Genomic DNA, 18,818 nt, shown 5'->3' with positions numbered 1-18,818 from the left:
GTAATTAACTGATTTTTAATAATGACTTCGTAATAATCTGAATAATACTGAATGATGATTCTATTCAATACTTGCTGGCCACTGAGTGCCAATAATTGTCACTTGAAGAATTGTGATTAATTATGCCATTGATTAGCTCTTGTTTCCAATGTTGATACTTTGTAACCAGAAAAGAATGTGACTGTTTAATAATGCTTTGTAATTAATTAAGGCTAATAATTCTTACTATATTGAAATGACAAATGATTAATTAATTAACTGTAATTAGACAAATGATTAATTAACGACAAATGATTAATTAACTGTAATTAGACAAATGATTAATTAACGACAAATGATTAATTAACTGTAATTAGACAAATGATTAATTAACTGTAATTAGACAAATGATTAATTAACGACAAATGATTAATTAACTGTAATTAGACAAATGATTAATTAACTGTAATTAGACAAATGATTAATTAACGACAAATGATTAATTAACTGTAATTAGGCAAAGGCTAATGATTATTGGAATGACAAATGATTAATTAACTGTAATTAGGAGAAGGTTAATGATTCTTAATTATACTCTGTAACTGAAAAGAATGCGATTATTTCATAATGCTTTGTAACCAGGAAAAGAAGGCTACTGATTCTATGTACAACAATTAATGAACATTTTTCTGTAATACTACATACTTGGTACAGAAATGTTCAATAACTGGGCTATGAATGCCACAAACTACTAATTAAGTCTGTAATTGTCAATATTATGTGACTTGATGTCCTTCACCTCATAAGCTGACTACCCTGAATTATTGCAATGTCCATTTGTCCTGTCTATCCCAGTGATCATGGAGCACTATATTTGGTTTTGCACTAATTCTACGTTGGTGTGCCCTGTAAGAGCGTGGTGTTGACACGACATGCTGTCCACCACCGTGAGCGATGAAGACGTTATTATGGTCCCACTGTTTGGTGTACCTAATGTACTGCCAAAATGAAAACATGGAACATTACTACGACAGTTCAGTGTCTTAGCTACACTGATAAATTCTGATGGGAAAAGAACTTCAAGTTGTGTCACTTGGTGTTGTACTTCTGTGGAAAGATATGGACTTTCAGAGCAGCTGTGTGCAATCTAAAGTGCTACAACCATGATGCAATCCTTCCCTTTCCTATCCTGATTCTTGCCACATAGTTCATAGGTTATACATTTTTCGATTCGCTGAACTCCAATGCGAATACACTTATGTCACTTGTCAATATAATATTTTTGCCAGTCTGTTCATTTGTTCTGCATATGCTAAAGAATTTTTTCAGTGCCTGTGCACTTTGTTATCTGTCAAATAATTTGTATATACTTTTCTGATTTGCTACTATGTTTTGTACTCACATTTTGTCTTTGTCTGATATATTTTGTACTTAGTGCGTGTGCACAACATTTACTTTATGTACTACATCTAATTATTCTTGCCAGTCTGTTTATTTGTTCTGCATATGCTACAGAATTTTTTCAGTGCCTGTGCACTTTGTTATCTGTCAAAAATTTTGTATATACATTTTTCTGATTTGCTACTATGTTTTGTATTCACATTTTGTCTTTGTCTGGTATATTTTGTACTTAGTGCGTGTGCACAACATTTAAATATTCTGTAAGTTGTAGAATTTTGTTAATTAAAGAAAAATTTTGCCGCGCTTGGCAAGTCCAAATGACTCACCATCGCTGCCAAATTTTTGCCCCCCCAGTGGAGGGTTATGAAACACGTATGTAACGCAGCAGCGATGGCGAGGCATTGTAGCATCTGTGACCAGAGAGTTTGCGCTTGACCGCGCGAGCGTTGCGAGTCTGTTAGTAGTCTGTCGTTGCGAGTCTGTCAGTAGTCGTTGCTCAGTCTGTTAGTAGCTGTAGGCCAGTGCAGTACAGTCTGTCGTTGCGAGTCTGTCAGTTCAGTCGTTGCGAGTCTGTAGCTCTGTCTAGTTGAGAGCAGTACTCAGTCTGTAGTCGTCATGCAGAGCGGTCGGTCAGTAGTAGCAGCCCAGTGCGGTTGTGTGATGTAGGCGGTCGGCAACACTGGTCAAGATGAGGAATAAGGTATACTGTTAATTAATATAATCATTAGATAATGAAAAATTTTATTTATTGTAATTATTCTCCAACAAGTCTCCCAATAATAATTTTTTATTTCAAAAGCATTTTCTCAAAAATTTAATTTTTTATTGAACTCAAGATTTCGTTGCACTTCCCATTTCATTCCACTTCTTTTGAAGAAAAATTCCAGTAAAATCACAAAAAAAGAGAATATTATTATTTGCAATGCAGTTCCTCCAAGCGGTGCGCAACAACAACAGCAGATATGTGACATTGATTTATTCTGAGGTAAGGCTTTAATTCTGATTGTTTTACACAGGGCCAAAGACCGATATTTCGGTTTAATTGTATTTTCTTGTCACTGAACGGACTTTAAATTTTGTGAAGAATTTATATTTGAGTCAGATTGCGTATTTCACATTTTTGTTGCCATTGTCAGTACATTTCATTGTGGGCAGGTTACGCTTAGAGCAATGTCCATCAGCATTTCTAATTAGCATCGTCCTTTCTTTAAAAATTTTGTGGGGAGGTTACACTTGGCTCCCCATTTCTATTAAGTATTGTCCATTTTCTTTCTTTTAAAATTACGGTGGGGAGGTTACAGTGTGTGTGTGTATGTGTGTGTGTGTGCGTGGAGTGTGTGTGTAGTGAGTGAACTGTTATGAAACAAAGTGAGTATAATGTATACAGTGACTGATAGTCAGATATGAGTGAACAGTGTGGCATTACATTATTTAATAAGTTATTTGTAAAAAAAAGTATTCTATACCGGGAGTAAATCCAATGATTGTCTCTATCTACAAGTCTGTAAATACACTACTGGCCATTAAAATTGCTACACCAAGAAGAGCAGATGACAAACGGGTTTTGGTTCAAATGGCTCTGAGCACTATGGGACTCAACTGCTGAGGTCATTAGGCCCCTAGAACTTAGAACTAGTTAAACCTAACTAACCTAAGGACATCACAAACATCCATGCCCGAGGCAGGATTCGAACCTGCGACCGTAGTGGTCTTGCGGTTCCAGACTGCAGCGCCTTTAACCGCACGGCCACTTCGGCCGGCTACAAACGGGTTTTCATTGGACTAATAAATTGTACTAGAACTGACATGTGATTACATTTTCACGCAATTTGGGTGCATAGATCCTGAGAAATCAGCACCCAGAACAACCACCTCTGGCCGTAATAACGGCCTTGATACGCCTGGGCATTGAGTCAAACAGAGCTTGGATGGCGTGTACAGGTACAGTTGCCCATGCAGCTTCAACACAATACCACAGTTCATCAAGAGTAGTGACTGGCGTATTGTGACGAGCCAGTTGCTCGGCCACCATTGACCAGACGTTTTCACTTGGTGAGAGATCTGGAGAATGTGCAGGCCAGGGCACCAGTCGAACATTTTCTGTATCCAGGAAGGCCCGTACAGGACCTGCAACATGCAGTCGTGCATTATCCTGCTGAAATGTAGGGTTTCGCAGGGATCGAATGAAGGGTAGAGCCACGGGTCGTAACACATCTGAAATGAAACGACCACTGTTCAAAGTGCTGTGAATACAAACGAGGTGAATGAGATGTGTAACCAATGACACCCCATACCATCACACCGGGTTATATGCCAGTATGGCGATGACGAATACATGCTTCCAATGTGCGTTCACCGCAATGTCGCCAAACATAGATGCGACCATCATGATGCTGTAAACAGAACCTGGATTCATCCGAAAAAATGACGTATTGCCATACGTGCACCCAGGTTCGTCGTCGAGTACACCATCACAGGTGCTCCTGTCTGTGATGCAGCATCAAGGGTAACCGCAGTCACGGTCTCCGAGCTGATAGTCCATGCTGCTGCAAACGTCGTCGAACTGTTCGTGCAGATGGTTGTTGTCTTGCAAACGTCCCAATCTGTTGACTCAGGGATCGAGACGTGGCTGCACGATCCGTTACAGCCATGTGGATAAGATGCCTGCGATCTCGACTGCTAGTGATACGAGGCCGATGGGATCCAGCACTGCGTTCCGTATAACCTTCTGAACCCACCGATTCCATATTCTGCTAGCAGTCATTGGATCTCGACCAACTCGAGCAGCACTGTCGCGATACGATAACCCGCAATCGCGATAGGCTACAATCCGACCTTTATCAAAGTCGGAAATGTGGTGGTACGCATTTCTCCTCCTTACACGAGGCATCACAACAACGTTTCAGCAGGCAGCGTCGGTCAACTGCTTTTTGTGTATGAGAAATCGGTTGGAAACATTCCTCATGTCAGCACGTTGTAGGTGTCGCCACCGGCGCCAGCCTTGTGTGAATGCTCTGAAAAGCTAATCATTTGCATATCCCAGCATCTTCTTCCTGTCAGCTAAATTTCGCGTCTGTAGCACGTCATCTTCGTGGTGTAGCAATTTTAATGGCCAGTAACGTATATGTGTATGCGAATTAGCTTATTTTAAATTGGTCTGAACTTGTAAATACTTTGACATGTCCTATATCGTTGTAAAAAGGAATGAATAAAGCTACTACTACTACCACTACTACTACTGCGTAAGTAGGACCCACTTCCAGGAGCGTAACAAAACCAGTGTACGTGTGCTGCGGCTTCTGACGAATCATCGTGTGTGTGTCTACTTACAACAATTTTATTCCTATGATGAACGGAATATAGCACTTAAGCTGGTTTCACCCATGCATCTAAAGTGGCGCCACAGGTCGTGGCTTGCTGTAGTGGCATCGTGAGCCACCGTTCACAAAGGACGCCTCAAATTCTACGTAGTTGCACAGCTTTCAAAATGGCGTCAATTGAGATCATATGGGCGGATATGAACGTCACAGCGCAGGTTATGGCCGTAGAGCTGTGGCAAGAGTTAAATACAAGGAAGACGTAACCCAAATGTTGGATCTGGGAATAGATTTCGCACAGGGATAAATCAGGAGAAGCAAACACATTTATAAAAGAAGTAACACTCACAGACGAAAATACTGTTTGCAATGGCAAACTAACCAACAGCTGGCATGAATATATCATCTGCACTCTTCCAAGATTTTAGAATCTTATTACATTCTTTGGCACAGGCATTTCGAATCTGCCACCTCACACTCTGGTGCTACTGCCTGCATGTAATCTACAATTTATGCAATATTTGGTATCACAAATTACGAAGTTCATATGACTCGTTTTTTTGGTTACATATATTAAGTTTACTTATTTATTCATTCGAAAATCTTTTTATCTTATTTGATCTGTTGTAAATGGTTCTGAAAGCCTGCGACTGTGAAAACAATAGCTTTGTTTATAAGTAATTCCTCTGCTAACAGTCACGATTTTCTTTATTTTGTTATTCACACAACGCGTTTCAGGAAATGATTCCCATTTTAGAGTATTTATTATGCCATTTCTATGTGATGTTGTCGATGTGTGAGGGTTGGCTTCATTTCGTTGACTTTACTGCAATATATAAGAAACACACGAATTTTAGTTGGTTGTCGATATTTTTGTGAAGTTAGTGGCGACATTTAGAATACTTTGTACTTACAGTTTTCTTATGGTCCATTTGTGCAGAGTCTCACACACACTAAACATCACAGATAACTTGCTTTACACTTGAAACATCGAAAATATCTTACGTAAACAAAACAGTTACAAAGATGTTCCTACAAGTAGTCAACAAAGATAACATTATAGGACTTCCACAGAGTATGATATGCTTTTGTACAGAGATTATTTACCTTAGCAATTTGGATCATACTTCAATCTTTTAGGACTATGGGACACAGAGATGTGTCATTGGTTTGCACACACACACACACACACACACACACACTACAGGAAATCAAACATTGGTTGCTGTTCTCGTAGTTCTACAAGCTGCGAAAGTGTACTTGCCCACAACTGTTTTCATTTTTTCCGAAAATTAAATAAAAATACACTGAAATCGAACTTAGTACAGTAGTAATTACTGCATGATAACTGCGACAGATCACTTGAGTTTCGCAATACTGCCACCAGGGAGCAGTGGTGATAGGAAAGTGGCGCAACAAAGTACAACCAAGCTGAACTTTTTGTGGCATGACACAAGTTGCGTCTCTTAGGTTGCGCCATTAAAAATTGGGAGTTCGCACATGCAACTGCAGTACGCCACTAGCTGTGGCGACACTTTTGTTGCGTTTGTGAACCCGTCTTTATAATCTGGTTATTAGCTACTAGAAATATTTATCTTTGTTGCTTCACATTTCAATAGCTGCTGTGTCTTAAACGATTCCGGAAGTCTGCAGTAACATATGAACAGTATTCCACAATAGAAGCAGATTAATAAATAGTCTTATTGGTTCAAAATCACAACCGCTTTTGAGCGATTATAAGCTCATCTTCAGGTGTTCAAGACTGCAAAATTGGAAAGGAAGACACTGCAGTAACGGATTGTATAGTACTGAAGACTTGTTTATTGTAATAATAGTGGGGATTCACTTCCCAACTGTAAATGTGAAGTTGATACAGTCTGGTTAGTCAGAATGAAATACAGGTTTCGCACTGGTTATTCACCGAAATAACCTAGGAAAAGGGAGCAGTCAATGGAAGAAGAAAGAGGAAGAAACACTTAGAGAAAATTAACGAACAATGTAAGAGAACTTACAATGTGATCCTTAACAAATGACGAATACATAATAACTAACTGGGTAAAAGATGGTCAGATGTAGAGGAAGAGGTACAAATGTAGAGTAGTGGTAGTAATATTGAATACTATGATTTTTCACCTTGTAGGTGCTGTAATTCGGTTAGGTGCATAAAAACTACGTTCAGCAACTGTAGACTGCTTTGGGATGCATTCGTATTACAGTTTTCAGCCATTGCGATAGAGTGAAGCCGTTTTAACGAATTCACTAGGAAATATAATTGTTGCAGGTTGCTAGTTTTCAGCTTCATTCTTGTCATAACAAATAAACTATTAGTATATTTTGTATACAGGTGTTTAGCTAATACATTAAGCCGCAAAATAGCGTGTTTCTTACCTATTTAAATTTAATTTTCGATTTTATTTGGGTTTCTGAATTTCAAGATACTAATGTTCCATATTTTACCGTACTTTCACAACCTGTTTTACTTAGAGGAATTGCTTCAGAAATAATTTCACGAGCTCTAAAGCAGTGGGATGAGTCTGCTATGCAAATACCAATTAAAAATGTTAGAGAAAAGAAAATTGGCCACTCCAGAAATCTGGATGTTGCATTTATATATAAATACCACATGCGCTCTGCGAACTAACATACACTATGTGATCAAAAGTATTCGGACATCTGGTTGAAAATGAATTACGTCTCGCCCTCCATCGGTAGTGCTGGAATTCAGTATGGTGTTGGACCACCCTTAGCCTTAATGACAGCTTCCACTCTCGCAGGCATACGTTCAATGAGGCGCTGGAAGCTTTATTGAGTAATGGCAGCCCATTCTTCACGGAGTGCTCCTCTGGGAAGAGGTATTGATGTCAGCCGGTGAGGCCTGGCACGAAGTCGGCGTTCCAATACATCCCAAAGGTTTTCTATAGGTTTCAGATCAGGACTCTATGCGGCCATTCCATTACGGGGATGTTATTGTCGTGTAATCCGCTGCCACAGGTCGTGCATTATGAGCAGGTGCTCGATCGTGTTGAAAGATGCAGTCGCCATCTATGAATTGCTCTTCAACAGTGGGAAGCGAGAAGGAACTTAAAACATCAATGTAGGCCTGTGCTGTGGTAGTGCCACGCAAAACAAGGGGTGCAAGCCCCCTCCATGAAAAACACCCCCGCCTCCGAATTTTCCACACGCTGGCAGATGACGATCACCGGGCGTTCACCATACCCATACCCTGGCATCGGATCGCCACATTGTGTACCGTGATTCGTCGCTGCACACAACATTTTCCCATTGTTCAATCGTCCAATATTTACGCTTCTTACACCAAGCGAGGTGTCGTTGACATTTACCGTCGTGATGTGTGGCTTATTAGCAGCCGCTCGAAATACGAGTTCTCTCACCTCCCGCCTAACTGTCATAGTACTTGCAGTGGATCCTGATGCAGTTTGGAATTCTTGTGCGATGGTCTGGATAGATGTCTGCCTTATACACATTACGATGCTCCTCAACTGACAGCGGTCTCTGTCAGTCAACAGACGAGGCCGGCCTGTACGCTTTTGTGTTGTACGTGTCCCTTCACGTTTCCACGTCACTATCAGATCGGAAACAGTGGACCTAGGGATGTTTAGGAGTGTGGAAATCTCGCGTATGGACGTATGACACAAGTGACACCCAGTCACCTGACCACGTTCGAAGCCCGTGAGTTCTGCGGAACGCCCCATTCTGCTCCCTCACGACGTCTATCGACTACTAATATGGAGTACCTGGCAGTAGGTGGCAGCAGAATGCACCTAATATGAAAAACGTATGTTTTTGGGTGTGTTCGGATACTTTTGATCACATGGTGTATGAGCATATCTCTCTCCCGTCATCTTTGTCGCCTCGGTATGGACTACATTGTATACAAAAGCCTGTGGTTACTGTTAGTATCATCTGCTTGCTTGGAAGTTAGCAGGCTTTGTGGGAATTAAATTGCGATTGCACCTAAGTACTACGATTACTTCATAGATGTTCTTGGTTGGTATCAGAGTTTACTAATTTGAGTGATTAGGTGCATCGCTATTCATTTGCCGCTGTAGACAGCGTATCGACGGAACTGCTACAACTTGTTACTGCTGCGAGCGCAGTAAACACCGACATTGCAGCAACTACAGCTGTCTTAGCCCTGAAGGATAGTCTTGCTCATCCTCTCTCGCTGCTACGCACTGTAATTGCTCTGTTTGTCGCAGAATTTGAAAGTGGCCAGGGAAGGAGGTGTTAGCCACAACATAGTACAGCCGAAAGCTTAATGTAGATTAACGCTGACCTCTCTTCATTTGCATTGCATAATACAAGCCATCTATACGTAGGCCGGCCGAGGTGGCCGAGCGGTTCTAGGCGCTGCGGTCTGGAACCGCACGACCGCTACGGTCGCAGGTTCGAATCCCGCCTCGGGCATGGATGTGTGTGACGTCCTGAGGTTAGTTAAGTTTAAGTAGTTCTAAGTTCTAGGGGACTGATGACCTCGGATGTTAAGTCCCATAGAGCCATTCGAACCATTCTATACGTAACTACAGCTGTGTTTCGCACCTTGTATTTGGCATTACGAGGTGATCGTCAAACATGCTTACCTTGAAAAATCGTGAGCCACATACACAGTAAGTAACCGTCAACACTTTACCTGGGCTGTATAAATGTCGGTAGACTAGGGCCTCCCATCGAGTAGACCGTTCGCCAGGTGCTAGTCTTTCGAGTTGACGCCACTGCGACGACCTGCGCGTCGATGGGAATGAAATGATGATGAGAACAAGACAGCACCCAGACCCTGAGCGGAGAAAACCTCCGACCCAGCCAGGAATCGAACCAGGGCCATTAGGATTGACATTTTGTCGCGCTGACAACCTTTTTTTTCGTTGTGTTTGGTCGTTACGGACGTCACATGACATCCGTTCAAGTTCCTTGTTGATCCGTTCACTCTTCAACTGTTGGCGGTCTCTGTCAGTCAACAGACGAGATCGGCCTGTACGCTTTTCTGCTGTATGTGTCCCTACACGTTTCCATTCCACTATCGCATCGAAAACAGTGCACCTATGGATGTTTAGGAGTGTGTAAATCTCGCGTGCAGACGTATGACACAAGTGACATCCAATCACGTGACCACGTTCGACGTCCGCGAGTTTCGCGGAGATCCCTATTCCGCTCTCTCACGATGTCTAATGACTACAGACGTCGCTGATATGGAGTACCTGGCAGTAGGTGGCAGCACAATGCACCTAATACGAAAAACATGTTTTTGGGGTGCCCAGATACGTTTGACCACACAGTGTATGTTGCTATTCCACGTATTGCAAATTTTGGATAGAAGTGCGATGGTCACTCCAAAAGAAATGCACACTATTTTTTTAAAAAAAATCCATCTTTTGTTCTACATGTTTGAAAGTTTTACAGTGTGTAGATACATCCTTTAGGAACAATATTTTCATTTCTCCACATAAGCCGGCCGGTGTGGCCGTGCGGTTAAAGGCGCTTCAGTCTGGAACCGCGTGACCGCTACGGTCGCAGGTTCGAATCCTGCCTCGGGCATGGATGTGTGTGATGTCCTTAGGTTAGTTAGGTTTAATTAGTTCTAAGTTCTAGGCGACTGATGACCTCAGAAGTTAAGTCGCATAGTGCTCAGAGCCATTTCTCCACATAATTTCCAGCCCTCTCTACTGCCTTTCGCCATCTTGGAACCAGCGCCTGCACATCCGCATGGTAAAATTCTCTACCAACCTGTTGGAGCCACTGTTTGGCAGAGTGCACAAGGGAGTCATGATCTTCAGACATTGTTCCACGAAGAGAGTCTTTCAAAGTCCGCCACCGGTAGCTGAGTGGCCGCTGGCACGGTAGCTCAGCGTGTTCGGTCAGAGAGCCGGTTGGCCTCTGTAATAAAAAACTGAGTGGAAGGATCAACCACCGAACTTGACCGGTTGTCATGTGACGTCCGCAACGACCAAACACAACGATCAATAACGAGAAAAAAAAAGTGGTCAGCGCGACAGGCTGTCAATCCTAAGGGCCCGGGTTCTATTCCAAGCTGTGTCGGAGATTTTCTCCGCTCAGGGACTGGGTGTTGTGTTGTCCTAATCATCATCATTTCATCCCCATTGACGCGGAAGTCGCCAAAGTGTCGTCAAATCGAAAGACTTGCACCAGGCGAGCGGTCTACCCGACGGGAGGCTTTCGTCACACGACATTTGTTTTTAGTTTCCCAAAGAGATGATGGTCACATGGAGCCTGGTCAGGACTGTAAGGCGGGTGTTTCAGTTTGTCCGTCCGAGTTTTGTGATCGCTTCCGTGGTTTTTTGACTGACATGTGCATTGTCGTGCAACAGCAAAACATCCTGATTTTGCCGATGTGGTCGAACACGACTCAGTCGAGCTTGAAGTTTCTTCAGTGTCGTCACATATGCGTCTTTCAGCAGTCACCAATTCGTTAACTCTCTGCACATTGTCTGGAGTGTGTGCAGTACGAGGCCTGCCGCTGCGACGACAATCCTCAATATTGCCGTGCCCGTTTTGGCTCTGAGCACTATGGGACTCAACTGCTGAGGTCATTAGTCCCCTAGAACTTAGAACTAGTTAAACCTAACTAACCTAAGGACATCACAAACTTCCATGCCCGAGGCAGGATTCGAACCTGCGACCGTAGCGGTCTTGCGGTTCCAGACTGCAGCGTCTTTAACCGCACGGCCACTTCGGCCGGCGTGCCCGTTTTCATCATGTAACCTGCTTGCCCACCGACTAACTGTACTGCGATCGACAGCAGCATCTCCGTACACCTTTTTCAACTTCTTGTGGATGTTTCCCACTGTCTCGTTTTCACAGTACAGGAATTCTATGACAGCACGTTGCTTCTGACGGACGTCAAGTGTAGCAGCCATCTTGAAGACATGCTGTGACGGCGCCACTCACGGGAACAGGTTGAACCAAGTTTGAAAACAAGTGGGAAGGATGTACCTACACACTGTAATACTTTCACACATGCAGAATGAAAACTGTATTTTTACAAAAATAGTGTGCATTTCTTTTGGAGTGACCATCGTATACGTGCTGTTACGTTAATTGGTATATCCTACCAGTTTCGGTCTCATCTTTTGCAAATCCGAAGATGGTAACGGAGAATTGCCGATAGAGGTTATCTATATGAATAAATGGTTTTAGCGATCTTGAAAATTTATTCAGTGTTCATAATACTACAAATGGTCCCCACGCTGACGGTGTCAGAAGTTAAGAAGGATTTTTCTGTAACGGTTTGACACGTTTCTTGTCCACACTGCTAGCAGTAGAGAGCGCCCCCTTTTTTTTGCAGCCTGCCAAGAGCTGCTGCGAGCTGGGTCGGCTATCTGGAGTTATCCAATCTTTCCGTGTTACTATCTCTAGAAGCGTGTTATCTAACAGAAATCGTTTCTTCTGGTGTTTACTCGAGACTGTGGGCAAAGAATAAACTTCCGAGAAGTGTCAGTTACAAGGAACGCTTTCACCTGCTCCGAGGTCAGTTCGTGAACGGAGCGACAGATGCTCGTGTGAGCGTACCGCCCACAATGCGCCTGTGTTGTTGCTGCAGCAGAAATTCTGATGAAGTCGACAAGGGCTCTGCTATCGAGCTCCGTGCTGGACCAGAGGTTGAAGAAATTCCGCTGCAGTCTAGCAATGCATCGCAAGTGAGTATACGTCTTGAAAACTTTCTCCGATAGTTTTAAGTACCAGTGAAATTTCTGTGGTGTCCAGTACATACCACTGTGAACATTATTTACGTAATTTTTTGTTTGCCCAATAGAATCCATCTAGTTGCGGGATAAAAAGTGATCTATAGTGCAACTATACTGTTTATTTTACATTAACAAATTTTTAAAACCTTTTACTATTCATAGAGACTTTGTAGAGATAATTGGTGAGCATAAACGCTACACTTAGGGCGTAGTTATATGGCAGTAAGGCTGAAGATTCTATGAACCCTACTCTGCAGTTAGTGTCCTGTCACAAAAAAAGAGAATGTAGGTTTCTTTCCAAGTAATACGTACTTTTATTGAAAAAATGCGTAGCAGTAGTATGTAGTTTGTATCCATATCCAGGATACCCCACCCGTCCCTGGCATCTTTCAGAATCTTGGTCATTTTGATGTGACAGGGAATTGGTTGATACACAACCGAAAAACCGCTTGACTAACATAATTTAAAAAACAGCAATAAAAATTAAAGTACGGTCTGCTAATTTTTTCTATCAGAAAAACATCAGACGAGTCATTTACTTGGTTAATGAGTTACTGAGTTACTTGTGTCATAGATTATACGTATCACAAACACCATTATGACACCAAACATGTCCCCCATATACGCTCAGTCCGGAACCGCGGGACAGCTACGGTCGCAGGTTCGAATCCTGCCTCGGGCTTGGATGTGTGTGATGTACTTAGGTTAGTTAGGTTTAATTAGTTCTAAGTTCTAGGCGACTGATGACCTCAGAAGTTAAGTCGCATAGTGCTCAGAGCCATTTGAACCATTTTTTTTGTCCCCCATATATATATATATATATATATATATATATATATATATATATATATATATATATATATACAGGGTGAGTCACCTAACGTGACCGCTGGATATATTTCGTAAACCACATCAAATACTGACGAACCGATTCCACAGACCGAACGTGAGGAGAGGGGCTAGTGTAATTGATTAATACAAACCATACAAAAATGCACGGAAGTATGTTTTTTAACACAAACCTACGTTTTTTTAAATATTCCGTATTTGTTTATATTTTCAGATGTGCGAACAAAACTAACGGGGTTCCATGTAAAAAAACGTAGGTTTGTGTTAAGAAACATACTTCCTTGCATGTTTGTATGATTTGTATTAAACAATTACACTAGCCCCTCTCCTCACGTTCGGTCTGTGGAATCGGTTCATCAGTATTTGATGTAGTTTACGAAATATATCCAGCGGTCACGTTAGGTGACTCTCCATATATATATATATATATATATATATATATATATATATATGTGTGTGTGTGTGTGTGTGTGTGTGTGTGTGTGTGTGTGTATAGTTTGGTTCTTATTAACGTTAAAAACCTTCAAAGCGACGAAGGTGACGCTGAAACAATTAATTTAACACTAGACAAATGAGAGGGCAAATATCGGGAACTTCCCCAAAAATGAATGACAAACGTTGACCATGTGACGTCACTAGATGACGCACCTCGTCGCACATGCAGCGATTGGGCTTGGGAGTGGGGTGTGAAAGATTCAGCGATGCAATAGTTGGATTCATACAAACTGCACAAATTGCGAACAACTTTTGTAAATGTGTCATGCTGTAAACGTAAAAGCTACATAATTGTTGTCCTCGCTGTAACCAAGTAAAAGCGGTTGTTATTTTGTATTAGTTTCCTTTTGACCCTTCTTCTTTTGCTTACAGACACTATTTAGTAATGAAAAGGTAGGTCATTTACTGGTAATGGCCCAGTTCGGGAGCTTATCCTCATTTACTTGTGAGGTAATATGGTAGGTTTTTGTTGTTGTGTAGTTCGCAATAAATCACAGGAGACCGGTAAATACAGTAATGAATATTACCATAGGGTAAGCACATATTTGTCTAACGCAATGAAAAACGTACTACCTGCCAGACGCAAGATTCGAACCCTGATCCCTACGCGCAGGTGGGACCAGAGCCATACTGACGTAGGTGGCTGGGATGATCAGGTGTGACAGACCAATAGGCTCAGCTTCCGCATGTGCGTCGAGGTACGTCAGCTGATGACGTCACATGTGCAACATTTGTCATCCACTTTTGGAATGTTTCCCGACATTTGCGGCCTTAAGTGTCTTAGATTAAATTACTTGTCTCAGTGTCATTTACGTCGTTTCGGAGGCTGTTAAACGTTAATAAGAATCAACCGAGGTATGTATAGAGGGTGTTACAAAAAAGTACGGCCAAACTTTCAGGAAACATTCCTTACACACAAAGAAAGAAAGTATGTCATGTGGACATGTGTCCGGAAACACTTACTTTCCATGTTAGAGCTCATTTTATTACTTCTCTTGAAATCACATTAATCATGGAATGGAAACACACAGCAACAGAACGTACCAGCGTGACTTCAAACACTTTGTTACAGGAAATGTTCGAAATGTCCTCCGTTAGCAAGGATACATGCATCCACCCTCCGTCGCATGGAATCCCTGATGCGCTGATGCAGTCCTAGAGAATGGCGTACTGTATCACAGCCGTCCACAATACGAGCACGAAGAGACTCTACATTGGTACCGGGGTTGCGTAGACAAGAGCTTTCAAATGTCCCCATAAATGAAAGTCAAGAGGGTTGAGGTCAGGAGAGCGTGGAGGCCATGGAATTGGTCCGCCTCTACCAATCCATCGGTCACCGAATCTGTTGATGAGAAGCGTACGAACACTTCGACTGAAATGTGCAGGAGCTCCATCGTGCATGAACCACATGTTGTGTCGTACTTGTAAAGGCACATGTTCTAGCAGCACAGGTTCTAGTATCCCGTACGAAATCATGATAACGTGCTCCATTGAGCGTAGGTGGAAGAGCATGGGGCCCAATCGAGACATCACCAACAATGCCTGCCCAAACGTTCACAGAAAATTTGTGTTGATGACGTGATTGCACAATTGCGTGCGGATTCTCGTCAGCCCACACATGCTGATTGTGAAAATTTACAATTTGATCACGTCGGAATGAAGCCTCATCCGTAACGAGAACATTTGCATTGAAATGAGGATTGACACATTGTTGGATGTACCATTCGCAGAAGTGTACCTGTGGAGGCCAATCAGCTGCTGATAGTGCCCTCACACGCTGTACATGGTACGGAAACAACTGGTTCTCCCGTAGCACTCTCCATACAGTGACGTGGTCAACGTTACCTTGTACAGCAGCAACTTCTCTGACGCTGACATTAGGGTTATCGTCAACTGCATGAAGAATTGCCTCGTCCATTGCAGGTGTCCTCATCGTTCTAGGTCTTCCCCAGTCGCGAGTCATAGGCTGGAATGTTCCGTGCTCCCTAAGACGCCGATCAATTGCTTCGAACGTCTTCCTGTCGTGACACCTTCGTTCTGGAAATCTGTCTCGATACAAACGTACCGCGCCACGGCTATTGCCCCGTGCTAATCCCTACATCAAATGGGCATCTGACAACTCCGTATTTGTAAACATTGCACTCACTGCAAAACCACGTTCGTGATGAACACTAACCTGTTGATGCTACGTACTGATGTGCTTGATGCTAGTACTGTAGAGCAATGAGTCGCATGTCAACACAAGCACCGAAGTCAACATTACCTTCCTTCAATTGGATCAACTGACGGTGAATCGAGGAAGTACAGTACATACTGACGAAACTAAAATGAGCTCTAACATGGAAATTAAGCGTTTCCGGACACATGTCCACATAACATCTTTTCTTTATTTGTGTGTGAGGAATGTTACCTGAAAGTTTCGCCGTACCTTTTTGTAACACCATATATATATATATATATATATATATATATATATATATATATATATATATATATATATATGGGGTGTCCCATTTATCTTGACCACCCTAAATAACTGTTTGTTGAGATGCAAATTACATAATGCTTCAAGTAAATGTTCTTTAGCCGTCAGTGGGACATTAATCAGCATTTTTGCCTTCGTTTTAGCTTTGTTTTTTTTACAAAGATATGAAGAGCGGTATGACTTTTGAATGGCACCCTGTATTTTTTGTTCGGTAATTCATTTCCTCTCCTGAAGACCTCTTCAAACATGTATCACAGTGTACCACTCACTGAAACACAAGTTATTAATTACATAACATAACACTGATTTTGAGCCCGGGATCTCAAACTCGTCCACTTGCTGGAGTTGGCAGAAAACAAATGAAAACCAAGTAAAAACATAACACAAAATTGACTTTGGCTCTCCTGTACTATTGTCCAGCAGTAGAACGTTGAAAGGTGCTCAATGCGGTGACACCGATACACTGATGCACTCGCTGAATGAAAGAATTATTTACTGCTTCGAGTGTTGCCTGCTGAAGAGAATTACAAGCAAGCACGATACGTTCCTGCATGTCCTCTGGAGTTGTTGGAATATCGCGATGGACAACATCTCTACTTCAATGCATACCCAAAGAAAAAGGTCCAGAGGATTTAAATCCTCGACCAATCCATCTGGCAGGATACCTTCGGTTGAGAACACGACGTGCTAGCAGGGCATTATATGCTGAACACCCATCGTGTTGATACCACATAAGGATTCTGGTTCTTAGCGGCACTTCATCCAGAAGAGGAGGAAGAATTCGTCTGAGGAAGTTGGCATACGCTGTGCCGTTTAGACTACCTTTGATGAAATAAGGGCTAATAACTGTAGTACCAAGCATCCCACACAAAACGTTAACTCTCCATTGACGCTGATGTTCCACCTGCCTAAGCCACCGTGGGTTGTCGCTGGACCAGTAACGGATGTTCGTTGTATTTAACTGTCCTTTCTTTGAGAAGGAACATTCATCGCTAAATAGCACATTGAAGAAGTAGTTCAGGTTGGCGAGGATTTACTGCTGTGCCCACTGCAGAACTACACGATTCTGGAAATCATTCCCATGCAATTCTTGATGTAGGTGTACATGGTAAGAATGAAACTGGTGATGTGTAAGAATACGATGTACACTGGTTTTAGGAATGCCAATTCGTGTTCAAGCTGTCGTGTGCTCACATGTGGATTCATAGCAACGGACGCGAGAACAGTAACTTCGGCAGCTTCGTCTGTGCGAGTGCTACGGCGATTGCGTCGTCGTGGTTGAAACTTCCCGTTTCCTGAAGCGTCGCAACAAGACGAGAAAACATCCGTCGGGAAGGTGGGTTCTTGTCAGGATATCGCTCTCTGTACAGTTCCGTTGCCTGTGTAGCATTTCGCCTACCTTCAAAAGCAACAACAATATAAGAAACGATATGTCGATGCAGTTCGTAGGAAGGACAGCCTTTACTGTATGCATACTCTACACAACAGTATTTAGAAGGACTACACTACTGTACTAAATGTACCTGTACATAAGAAAACAGTATTGTAATTACTGTTCTGCTAACTTACATTCCCCATAGATGAGTAGCATTTCTAGCTTCTATTCGTTGGTGTACGATCTACTCACACAACTCTTCAACTGACGATGGTTGACGGAATGACCGGTGTGCATTCTACTTATGTTTACGTTTGTCCTCTGTCGACGTCAGCACGTGGATGTGTTCCATTACCCCGAGTACCTGCAATAAGCGCTGGAAGCTCAACGTCAGTGTTGTGTTATGTAGTTAATAAAGTTGTGTTTCAGTGAATGGTACACTGTGATACATTTTTGAATAGGTATTTAGGAGAGGAAATGAATTACCGAATAAAAAATACAGGGTGTTATTTAAAAAAGTCATACCGCTGTTCGTATCATTGTAAAAAGAAAAAAGCTACAACGAGGGTAGTCATGTTGATTGCTGTCCCTCTGATATTTTGTAATTTGCATTTGGACAAACAGTTATTGGGGTGGTCAAGATAAATTGGACACCCTATATATATATATTTCCCCTAAATAAATTTAGTGAAAACTAGTTCTCTCTAGTTTAGTTAGAACGCGTTCTTACTAGTTAAAACTAGTTTATGCTGAGCCACTTCGTCAAAACGCCTTTTGCCTAGTTAAGGCTAGTTTCAACTAGTAAGAACGTGTTCTAGCTAAACTAGACAGAACTAGTTTTCACTAAATTTATTTGGGGGCAAATATTAAAATTAAGAGCAACTACGTGTTGATTGAAATAATGCAATATTTATTGAGAATATTGATCATACATCTAAGTCATCAATATTAACTACAGCAATACGAAAATAACCATACACTGAAGAAACATTTTAAGGAACATTACAGAGCCATATTAACAGTATTAGTTACGAATGTGGAAACAAAATAATGATGCCGTGTATTAATTACTCATACATTTGACAAAATTTGCTACAGTCTCAATAAAAGAGAAACGTACCAAAAAAATTTAACAATTAAATTTTGATTATTTGTTATTGCAAGGCAAACTGTCATGACATTTTGAGTTACAAAAG

The 18,818-nt window shown here is 41.9% G+C and overlaps 1 protein-coding gene across 1 annotated transcript in view; it reads left to right on the top strand.

The window, feature by feature from the left end:
* Positions 1 to 12,250: 12,250 nt before the first annotated feature.
* LOC124718680 (tyrosine-protein kinase Fer-like) overlaps positions 12,251 to 18,818 on the top strand; it is a 111,282-nt gene continuing 104,714 nt past the window's right edge. Inside the window, exon 1 of the mRNA XM_047244305.1 lies at positions 12,251 to 12,370. Coding sequence (XP_047100261.1) covers positions 12,251 to 12,370 — 120 coding nt within the window. The remainder of the gene's footprint in view (positions 12,371 to 18,818) is intronic.

The sequence above is a fragment of the Schistocerca piceifrons genome, chromosome 10, assembly GCF_021461385.2.
Source record: "Schistocerca piceifrons isolate TAMUIC-IGC-003096 chromosome 10, iqSchPice1.1, whole genome shotgun sequence".
NCBI lineage: Eukaryota > Metazoa > Arthropoda > Insecta > Orthoptera > Acrididae > Schistocerca > Schistocerca piceifrons.
This window is presented reverse-complemented; position numbering and strand designations above follow the sequence as displayed.